General features: G+C 48.3%; 1 protein-coding gene across 4 annotated transcripts in view; it reads right to left on the minus strand.

Moving 5' to 3' along the window:
• Positions 1-12,059, minus strand: part of TECPR1 (tectonin beta-propeller repeat containing 1) — a 304,477-nt gene that overhangs the window by 234,136 nt on the left and 58,282 nt on the right. For all 4 annotated transcript variants that reach the window (XM_063934496.1, XM_063934495.1, XM_063934497.1 and 1 more), the window contains exon 4: positions 10,831-10,953. In XM_063934496.1, coding sequence (XP_063790566.1) covers positions 10,831-10,953 — 123 coding nt within the window. The remainder of the gene's footprint in view (positions 1-10,830; positions 10,954-12,059) is intronic.

Here is a 12,059-nt window from a genome sequence, read left to right on the forward strand (position 1 = left end):
TTTATGTAAGTGTTCAAGGCTTTCAGATTTAAAATGGGTCTCACCGAGCCGTCCGGCTTCGGTACCACAAACAGCGTGGAGTAATACCCCTTTCCCTGTTGTAGGAGGGGTACCTTGATTATCACTTGCTGGGAATACAGCTTGTGAATGGCTTCCAATACCGCCTCCCTGTCGGGGGTAGACGTTGGTAAAGCAGACTTCAGGAACCGGCGAGGGCGAGACGTCTCGAATTCCAATTTGTACCCCTGAGATACTACCTGCAGGATCCAGGGGTCCACTTGCGAGTGAGCCCACTGCGCGCTTAAATTCTTGAGACGGGCCCCCACCGTGCCTGAGTCCGCTTGTAAGGCCCCAGCGTCATGCTGAGGACTTGGCAGAAGCGGGGAAGGCTTCTGTTCGTGGGAAGAAGCTGTCTGTTGCAGTCTTTTTCCCCTTCCTCTGCCCCGGGGCAGATATGAGTGGCCTTTTGCCCGCTTGCCCTTATGGGGACGAAAGGACTGAGCCTGAAAAGACGGTATCTTTTTCTGCTGCGAGGTGACTTGGGGTAAAAAGGTGGATTTCCCAGCCGTTGCCATGGCCACCAGGTCCGATAGACCGCCCCCAAATAACTCCTCCCCTTTATACGGCAATACTTCCATATGCCGTTTGGAATCCGCATCCCCTGACCACTGTCGCGTCCATAATCCTCTTCTGGCAGAAATGGACATCGCACTTACTCTTGATGTCAGAGTGCAAATGTCTCTCTGTGCATCTCGCATATATAGGAATGCATCCTTTAAATGCTCTATAGTCAATAATATATTGTCCCTGTCCAGGGTATCAATATTTTCAGTCAGGGAATCCGACCAAGCCACCCCAGCACTGCACATCCAGGCTGAGGCGATTGCTGGTCGCAGTATAACACCAGTATGTGTGTATATACTTTTAAGGATATTTTCCAGCCTCCTATCTGCTGGCTCCTTAAGGGCGGCCGTTTCTGGAGACGGTAACGCCACTTGTTTTGATAAGCGTGTGAGCGCCTTATCCACCCTAGGGGGTGTTTCCCAACGAGCCCTAACCTCTGGTGGGAAGGGATATAGTGCCAATAATTTTTTAGAAATTAGCAGTTTTTTGTCGGGGGTAACCCACGCTTCATCACACACTTCATTCAATTCATCTGATTCAGGAAAAACTACGGGTAGTTTTTTCACACCCCACATAATACCCCTTTTTGTGGTACTTGCAGTATCAGAGATGTGCAAAACCTCCTTCATTGCCGTGATCATGTAACGTGTGGCCCTACTGGAAAATACGTTTGTTTCTTCACCGTCGACACTGGAGTCAGTGTCTGTGTCTGGGTCCGTGTCGACCCACTGAGGTAACGGGCGTTTAATAGCCCCTGACGGTGTTTGAGACGCCTGGACAGGCACTAACTGAGCTGCCGGCTGTCTCATGTCGTCAACAGTTTTCTGTAACGTGCCGACACTGTCACGTAATTCCTTAATTACGGCCATCCATTCAGGTGTCGACTCCCTAGGGGGTGACATCACCATTATAGGCAATTGCTCCGCCTCCACATCATTTTCCTCCTCATACATGTCGACACACACGTACCGACACCCAGCACACACACAGGGAATGCTCTGATAGAGGACAGGACCCACTTAGCCCCTTGGGGAGACAGAGGGAGAGTTTGCCAGCACACACCAGAGCGCTATATATGTATAGGGACAACCTTACAATAAGTGTCTATCCCTTATAGCTGCTTATATCTGTTATTTTGCCAAATAAGTGCCCCCCTCTCTTTTTTACCCTGTTTCTGTAGATGCAGGATGCAGGGGAGATTCTGGGAGCCTTCCTACCAGCGGAGCTGTGTGGGAAAAATGGCGCTGTGTGCTGAGGAGATAGGCCCCGCCCCCTTCACAGCGGGCTCTTTTCCCGCTTTTTACTGGAAAACTGGCAGGGGTTAAATACATCCATATAGCCCAGGAGCTATATGTGATGTATTTTTTGTCAAATAAGGTAAATTCATTGCTTCCCAGGGCGCCCCCCCCAGCGCCCTGCACCCTCAGTGACCGAAGTGTGAAGTGTGCTGAGAGCAATGGCGCACAGCTGCAGTGCTGTGCGCTACCTTATGAAGACAGGAAAGTCTTCTGCCGCCGATTTATGGACCTCTTCTTGCTTCAGCATCTGTAAGGGGGCCGGCGGCGCGGCTCCGGGACCCATCCATGGCTGGGCCTGTGATCGTCCCTCTGGAGCTAATGTCCAGTAGCCTAAGAAGCCCAATCCACTCTGCACGCAGGTGAGTTCGCTTCTTCTCCCCTTAGTCCCTCGATGCAGTGAGTCTGTTGCCAGCAGGTCTCACTGAAAATAAAAAACCTATTTAAACTTTTACTCTAAGCAGCTCAGGAGAGCCACCTAGATTGCACCCTTCTCGTTCGGGCACAAAATCTTAACTGAGGCTTGGAGGAGGGTCATAGGGGGAGGAGCCAGTGCACACCAGCTAGTCCTAAAGCTTTTACTTTGTGCCCAGTCTCCTGCGGAGCCGCTATTCCCCATGGTCCTTTCGGAGTCCCCAGCATCCACTAGGACGTTAGAGAAAAGCCTGCAATTGTTAATAGGGCTCCTCATAGGGGATGCAGTTAAGTTGGCGACAGTCAGGATACCGACGCTGGGATCCCGATCACTGACACTTCTGACAGCCGGAATACCAGCTAACGGGCTATTCCCACTTGTGGGTGTCCACAACACCCATAGAGTGGGAATAGAACCTGTGGCAAGCGCAGCATGCCACTGAGGCTGCAGCATGGCGAGTGCATCGAGCCCGTAAGCGGACTCTTTGCACTCACCCTGCTGCTGGCATACTGACGGTCGGGATGCTGTTGTCGGTATACTGACGGACAGCATCCCGGCCGACCGTATATCATACTGAACCCCCTCATAGTGCCGCAGAAACTGAACGCTATGTGTCTGTGATAGTGGAATACAGTGCGTCCACATATACACACATATTACATGCAGATATATACACACACTCACATATACACATACATATCACGCACACATACAGCATGCACATAGACGCACACACACATACAGCATGCACATAGACACACACACACATACAGCATGCATATATACACACATACAACATACGCGCGCACACACACACACACACACACACATATAGATATATACACAGGCACAGCATGCACACAAATATCACACACATATAGCATGCACACACATATATATATATATATATATATATATATATATATACAGCATGCATTGCACATATACACACACATACTGCGCTACTGTCCACACTCTGGCCACTTGTTTCTCTGCTCTTACCAGCCGTGTGCACCGCTGTTGTGACACAGGGTCTTCGGGATAACATGGCAAAGCAGGGAGAGGCCAGCAGGGTGCAGTGACCTGATCTCCAGGATTCGGGCTGCTGATCCACCACTGCTCCCTGCATCCACTGCTCCCTGCATCCACTGCTCCCTGCATCCACTGTTCCCTGGTATCTCCCGAGCCCATCACTTACCCGCACAGCTGCAGCATTCACGGCTCTGCCCCTGCCGCCTCCTCCGCTACTCAGCGTCTCCATCCTGAGAAGCAGCCCCTGAGTCACTACCGCACACAGCCGCAGCAGCATGCTTGGCTGGGCTCCACTGCTTCCTCCGCTCCATCAGGATAAACTGCGCCCGCTCCCCCCCGCCTGTCACTTCCACACACAGCTGCATGTTCGGCTCCGCTGTCGCCGCCTCCTCCGATCCCAGTCAAGCGGCAGAACAGCGGCTATTCTGCTGTTTGACTGGAATCGGAGGAGGGCGGCAACAGCGGAGCCGAACATGCAGCTGTGTGTGGAAGTGACAGGCTCGGGGGATGCGGTGGGGGGATTGCCTGGGGCACATAATCTGTGGGCGCATCCTCTAGGGGCAGTTGATTAAAAAAAAAAGTAAGTTTAGTGGAAGCGTGCCGCCCTCCAGTGGCAGGCGCCCATAGGCAGCTGCCTAAAGCTGCCTAGTGGTGGCGACGGCCCTGGGGAGGGGATTCAGCAGTATATCCAAATCCCCTTCTCTGCATGGACTCTCTCTACCATGTGATGGCCCACAGCATAGGTGGACCTACGTGGTTGCTGAATCCTGAATAATGTGTGGCTTCAAGAAGAGAGACAAATGAGATCACCAACAGGTATATTAGGGTATCAGCATGTAATATTAAGAATATTATTATTATTATTATTATTATTAATAATAATAATAATAATAAAAATAATTATAGGTTAATGTTTTAGTTGGGTTAATTAAGATGAAGTTAAGGCATGCTGGAAGGCTGGAGTTTAACAGGTATTATTCAACATCCATCCTACATGTGTTCATATCTGATATGACCATTTGTCTATCTGCCTCCCAACGTGTACATTGTGTGTGATTATATTTCTGACTTTTGCCATCTGTTGTGACTTTGCAAATGGTTACTTTGTATTAGCCTCCCTATTTACTGGCCCATCATTATCATTTCCCTTGGCTTGGCCTGTGTTGCACAATTACATTTTAGCAGCCTAGTTACCAAATAATCTGTGGGACAGCGACATTGTTAATTATAGGGAAATCAAAGTATGCCCAATTTGGAATCTCTTAACACACAATGTGTGGTCGTGGTGCCTATAATCGGTGTCCATGTATTCAAATATCTGATCCTATAAAGATTTTGTAATTGTTCATATTGTCCATATTCTCCCCTAACACTATCAGTTACTTTCTTACTGGCTAGAAGCAGTGACTTTGCCATAGTTGTAAGTAAAATACAGTTTGGAGCGTAATTAGGTGAGTGCAGAACATGTATAACTTATACCCCTTTTCCACTAGCTCTTAGAAACATGGGTAAATGCGTGGGGGCGTGCATTTACCCGTGTTTTGCCCTAGTGGAAAAGGGTTCCCTGGCAAATTAGCTAGCCGGGTTGAACACGTGTTCAAGCCGGCTAGCTGTCTAGTGTGAACGGGTGCCGTGTCGAGGCGATACGACTCCCGTTCACAGTGTATAGGGAGGGCGGCGCTGGGAGATCATGTGATCTCCCAGCGCCGCCCCTGCCGCGTCAGTAGTAGCGTCACCAACCCAGCAATATGCTGGGTTGGTGAGCGCTGTTCAAAAGGGGCTGTAGCACGGGTCACAGCCGTGTCAGGCGACACGGCTGCGACCCGTGCTTTAGTGGAAAAGGGGTATTAATTTCCCACACCCCCTTCCTCATCTTTCTCCTCCTTTTTCCTGCATCCGTTTGCTCTATCTGCCTTTTTTCTCCTCTACAGTCACCTGGATTAGCTGTGCTGGCTGTATGGTGTCAGTCATTGCAGGCTGCTAGCACACTATTGTATATAGTAAAGCATGGTGGCAGATACCTGTGTGCTGGACCATTTAATACTGCATGTCGTCTCCAGCAGCCGCTGAGAGCTCTGAACATCTCTAGTGCTTCGCTTCATCTCTAGTGCACAAGGCTGATTATATTATAGTTTCTTATCTGATGCCTTTCTTTGGGTCTCAAAGGCCTCTCATAATAGGTGTCAATGGATAAAGAATAATAAAAAAACGCGCATATAATGCAAATAATCTTAGGGTATAGAGGCAACAACCAGGAGTGCAGGTATTTTACATTTCTACACGAAGTCTATAGCTCCTCCCTCTCTATACCCATTCGATTCCTATGAGACAGCCCAGAAAATGCTTCCATTGCTTGCTTCATTTTTCAGGCAGTCCAGTGAGGTTGTCTGATTCCAAACAACTGCAGCTGCGGAATCAAGTAAAGGACACGAGTTCTGCAGTAAATCAATGAAACCAGCGACTGCAGCACCAGGTGTAATGCACCCTGTGCAGTGGAATCTCACACTGGTTGCTAGTGGACCTGGGTCACGCCCTGTATATGACCTACATATCCGCTTCAGCTGGCTCCCTGTGCTATGCCTGTCTGCACCCACAAAACCCTGCACCTGCAAAAGCCCAGATTCTTGTTACCCTAAACTGCACCCTCAGACACCCACACTGTACAGCAGCAGCCCCACATAAATACAGAGCCCCCTCCCACTCTGTACCCCCAATCACCAGCCTCCACAAAGTCAGAGCCCCCATATCCTACAAAGCACCCCAGCTCATATAGCCCTCACATTAGCCAGTATAGTATAGAATTCCTCCCTGGGCCCTGCCCTCTAATTAAGCCTGAGATCCCCCAGCCTTAGGCCCATCTATCCAGTAGCAGCACAGAAGCTAAAAACTGGTGCCTACAGGCTCAGCAGCTGCTCCCTGCAGTCAGCCTCAGTCCATTCACACTGAGACACAGACAAAACATACAGTAGCAGGGATAGTACAAAGAGATCTAGTGCCACAAAGCTGTGTGCACATACAAGGTGAGGCAGACCACCCTATACCGTACTTGGGCACATTCATACATTAAACATGTACTACGCAGTGATTTAGCCATCTCATTAATACACTGTAGTAGATGCAGCAACAGTACCGGAGTAGAAAGACACAGAGTGCTTGGATATCCAGAACATAGCATTCATTCACAAGTACAGGGTATTGAGACTAAGGGTGTGTACACATGGTGAGATTCGGGCTATGCCCGATTCTCACTATGCGACAGGGGCCGGATCGGCACATAGTCAGTATCGCAGGCACATAATGACTGTGCTTGCGATACTTGCTATGTGCGATTTTGGCTAAGTGTCAATTTTGACTATCTCTTCTATAGAGATAGTCAAAATTGACTTGCCTGCACAGTCTATCTTTTCTTTCGATGCCGACCGCGCGGGACCGCGCATCGACATCGAATCGGGATCGCAAGGTGACTGTCACCTTGCGATCTGCACTAACTTTTCTTCCGATACTGACTATATAGTCAGAATCGGAAGAAAAAATCTCACCTAAGGGGTATATTCAATAACTGTCGGAAGCTGCCGTCTTGTCGGAAAGACGGCAGCTTCCGACAGAAATAGGTCGGAAGGGGTTCTGACCTATTCATTAGAGGCAGCTTTTTTCCGACAAGTCGGGAATTCCCGTCTTGTCGGAAAACACGTGGATCGGCGGAATAGCCGCTGATCCGCTTGCTTCTGTCGGAAAGGGGTCCAAATCTGACAGGTTTTGGCCCCCTTTCCGACAAACTCAATCCGACTTGAAAACAAGTCGGATTGAGGCGAGGAGACGGGTGGAATGAACTAACCTGTCCCTCCGCGTTAACTGCTTTACTCTGCTCTCCCCTGATATTCTCCACGGTAACCTGCTGTCTCCACCTAATCCGGCGGGACAGGTTAGTACATCCCGTGGGGAGCTGAGATCGGCGGCCGGCGGGGGGAGGCGCTGCAGGGAGAGAGTACCTCTCCCTGCAGTGCTTCCCCCCGCTGCCGCAGACATGTCCCCCCGCCGCTAGCTCCCCCCCTCCCCCCCCGCCGGTCGCCGATCTCAGCTCCCCTGCAGCCGTCCAGTTTATACCCGCCGCCGTCCCACTCACCCGCGCTTCCCGCCCCCGTTAATCCGCCGTCGCCGCTATCTGAACCCCCCCTGCCGCTGCTGTCAGCGCATCCACAGCCGCTGACAGCAGTGGCAGGACAGGACCCTGTTTACGGCCAAATCCGACAGTCGAATTTGGTCGTCCATTGAATAGGGGTTGTTGGATCCATTCCGACAACTGTATGTCGGAGTAGATCCGACACTTATTGAATATACCCCTAAGGCTTATTACCCAATTCAAATTCTGGGACCTAGTTTCAGTAAGCCCAGATCAGCTCAGAATGGCTAGGGAGAGGCAGGGCAAGTACCCATTTCCTCATTAGAAGCTTTTCTCAGAGCTATACAAACAAAGCTGCTTCCCCAGGTGGGCTATAAATACAATATGTGCTTCTACTAATGTGTATCCACACCAGCCATTGCTGACATTTCCACCTACACTAGCTCACTGCCTGTTAGCCCTTTCTCCCCCCTTCCTACTACAGGTAAAAATACATTGGGCAAATCAATCATTCCTTTGTCAAGTGAGTAACAAAATTGGTATGCACAGCAGATGAAAGATGTCACAATAGCTACATAATAAATGTGTATAAAAGATCACGCAGTTCCAACAGTATGAGTGGTCAGGTATAATGTACCTGTTATCCAGTTATCCAGAAAATGACAGGACAATGGCATTAGCAGTGAGACTCCACAGTTCAGTGATATCAGCTCCAATATCCCGAATCAATCAGGGATATATACAGTATGTATAACCAGCTCGCCTGGGGTCCACTGGAAGTTATTTAGCAAGAAACACCTCAACGTCAATGGGAGATGGCTCCAAAACAAAGCCAGACTTGGGCAGTAACAGTGGCCCAGATATTATAGGTCCAAGTGGCATCAATGTGGCAATAAACGGAGGCGTTTTTCTTGCCAATCAGAGGTATCAAGCCCCTAGCATAATCAAGCCCCTAGCATAATAGAGTAAAATTCACATGACGTGAATTTTCAGAACTAGCAGACACCTGTGTGGACAACTTGAGAGACCAAGAGAATGACATCTTTCAATGTAGCCAGAGTCTTTCACTCAATTGTATACCTATGGTTCATCATGGAGAGATTTAGTTTTGGTGACTATTATATAAATGCCTATTAGCTAATTTTTAGTTGATGATGAAGGGGCACAAGGACAGGATTACTGGAAAGTGGAATGACTTATGGTAGTAATGCACAGATGTACCAGTACGGACAGTGTAATGGTTAGCAATACTGTCTCACAGCACTGAGGTCATGGGTGTGATTCCCAACGTGGCCCTATATGTGTGGAGTTTGTATATTCTCCACAAACTTGTGTGTGTTTCCTTCAGGTACTCAGGTAGGTTAATTGGCTCCTGTCAAAATTAACCTCAGTGTGTAAGCTGGGTACACATGGAAAGATTTGCACTAAGATATCTGCCAAATCTGGCTGGCTGTAATGAAAATATGGTAATGGATGATAACAAATGCCAACTGGCCATTGCCCTCATCCATTAGCAGATTTTCATTCCAGCCAGCCAGAACTGGCAAATATCTTAGTGCAAATTTTTCAATGTGTACCCAGCTTAAGTGTGTGTGTGTGTGTGTGTGTGTGTGTGTGTGTGTGCGCGCAGCCAAGCGGTTCTTATCTACTGTCAAATTCTATGTTTCTATGTTACCACAAACTAGTATAATCAATGGTTGCGAGGCACGAGAAACCACTGGTGTATCAGACTATTATGAGCAAGGGTACCAGGCACAAGTACAAAAGGCACTAGGAACAGGAGTACCCGTTACAGGGATAAATGGATGCAAGAAACTAGGAAATTCCAGTGAGCCAAACATGGTCCACACAGCTAGGCTTGTTGAGACTGAAGATCTGGCATTTGTCCGCAACAAGCAGATTCACATAGCCAGCAGAATGAATGGGTAAGCAGACATGTTGGTATTTGCAATCGTGTGACTAAGGGCCTAAAGGATGGGAGCATGTGTTAAAAGATGGAAGGTGGCAAAGAAGGAGTCTGCACTGCCCTGGAGCCCCCTGCTCAGTGCCACTGCTGAATACTAATCAGAAAGCACACCAGACCCCGGTACATGCACTGGAAGGTCTGGCAGGTGACCTTTTAAATATAGAGGATTTTTGGGGAACTTTGGATACATGGCTATTGCCCCGTTGGATTCATTACAATCTACAAGCCTCCCCTTCCTTCTTGCAGCCTAACCCTAGACTCCCCCCCACCCCTTGCCTAACCCTAACCCTCCCTGGTAGTGCCTACCTCTAACCCTCCCAGAGGGTGCCTAGCCCTAACCCCTTCTCCTCGCAGCCTAACCCCTTCTCTTTACAGCCTAACACTAACTCTTCCTTTCCTGCAGCCTAACCTTAACCCTCCCCCCGCAGCCTAAACCTAACCTCCGCCCCGCAGCCATAACCTAGGAGACCCTGGCATACCTTCATTCGGGATGTCGGCACCGGCATTCCAAGTGATGTCGGAGTTCTGGTGTTGGAATTTTGCCACTATGTCAGGATTCCGTCGCTGGGATTTCGAGCACCGGCATCCTGACCACATCCCCTGGTAATTGCTCCTCTAGTGTATTGCGGCAATAGTGTAGGAGGCGGCATTAGGGCAATATTATGGAAATGTGATGCAGAACAATTATATCTGCTGTGTACAATATTTATTTTTTGTAATACAGTGCATCATAAAAATAGAATATACTTTTTGGTGTCTTAAGTATTTACTTTACCATAATACATTTATCATGAGCACCTGAAATACATCCAATTTACTCCTTCCTGGCCACTTTCACTTCAAATGGAGATTGTATTCAGTAGACAATTTGTATCTTTAAAAAATGGGTGTGTTGCTTACCGATATGTCCTCACCTAGCGTCCAGACACCGTATGGCGCAAGATGCCCGCTGCGACTGAGCTGCACGATGATGTGTATCTTATTTGAAACACATCTCAGAGTGTACTACAGCCACGTGGCTGAGACTTTTACCACAGGAATTAGTACTAAAGGCGTACACAGTTGCAGATGAAGCACAATGGAACATGGCGTGAGAAAAAGCCGCAGTATCACAGCAATTATTCAAATTCAGACTCACTATAAACAGATGTACAAATGTCACACATCAAAGTCATCAGTTTAATCTACCCATAAAGTTTTGTTGCTTCCAGTTGTTTTATGTTGGCAATAAGATGCTCAGCGTGGCCGAGTTGCCCCGAGCCTGGCGCGCTGTGAGGGGCTATTTGGCGTGACTGAAGCCACAGTGTATGAGGACACATCCGTATCTTAATGAAAAGCATAGACATCTGGTTGCATAGTGTTCATAAAAGAAACTTACATCTGCCCAGCTGTTTCTAGACTTGTATCTCCTGTATCGGATCCACCTCCTGCGACGCACACATGAATTCCACTTCTTATCCTTTGTGTATGTTGCTGGGAAGTCTATAGCGTATGTCCAGCCCTGCAAATGAGATCCCATCAGTAAAGTATTGCAGCAAGTCATTCCTGACACTTTCAATTCCAAAACATCTCTAAGATCAGGCTCTTTCTCACCACAGATGCAAAAAAATCCCTTTCCCTCTCACTCAACATCTCCCGCCTCGATAATTGTAACCTGCTCCTCTCTGTCCTTCGCTTACTCGCCACTGCCCCACCTCAATCCATCATCTCATTTCTAACCGCTCTGTGACAGATTACCTCCTCTGCAACTTGCTTCACTGACTGACAATCCCCCGCAGAATCCAGTTCAAATTCCTGAACCTCACTTTTACAAAGCACCCAATTGCTCTGACCCCTCCTACATATTCATCCTAATTTATGTTCACTCTTCCTCCTGATCCCTTTCGTTCTTCCTTCAATTTCCACCTCCCCTCCATCCTGGTTACCTCCTCTTATGTTCACCTCCAAGAATTTTACCATTCTGCACCCCTCTTTTGAAATTTGCTCGCCAAGTTGGACTTTCTCCCAGTATTGGCATCTTTATTTCAAATATACCTCTTCATCAAAGCCTACCAACCGTACTTCTAAACTGTCTTTTCTCCTCCCTGTCCTTCACTTTTTCCCAGTTCATCCACACACTGTTCTCCCCTCCCCTTTGTCTGCAAGCTCTCACGAGCAGGGCCATCCTTCCTCATGTTCCCCACCAGCGCTATCCTTGCTTCGTGTCTCCTAGTCCCTTTCAGCAACTCTGTCTCTGTGTGCTTGCCCTCTGACGGGTACAGGTTTATCGAGTGGTGCCCGTCAGAGGGCAAGCACACAGAGACAGAGTTGCTTCCCCTTCCAATAACTCACCACCACTTGCCTGACAAGAAACAGGGAGTCCCCAGCCCTTGTTCTCTGCTGCAGTCCTACCTAGTTTGGCAGGTTACTGTCCAATTATGAGTCATTGTACATATACTGTACCATTGATGATGCATGTTTTACTATTACTGTGTATTTACCCTGTGTAGCGTTGCAGAAACATTGTGGTGCCTTACAAATAAAGGATAATAATAATAATACAGTGTAGCCAATCTAGACAATATGATCAGTCATATTGAGTAGCAGGAGTGCAACATGCTGACCAGC

This window comes from Pseudophryne corroboree, chromosome 7 (assembly GCF_028390025.1).
Source record: "Pseudophryne corroboree isolate aPseCor3 chromosome 7, aPseCor3.hap2, whole genome shotgun sequence".
Taxonomy (NCBI): domain Eukaryota; kingdom Metazoa; phylum Chordata; class Amphibia; order Anura; family Myobatrachidae; genus Pseudophryne; species Pseudophryne corroboree.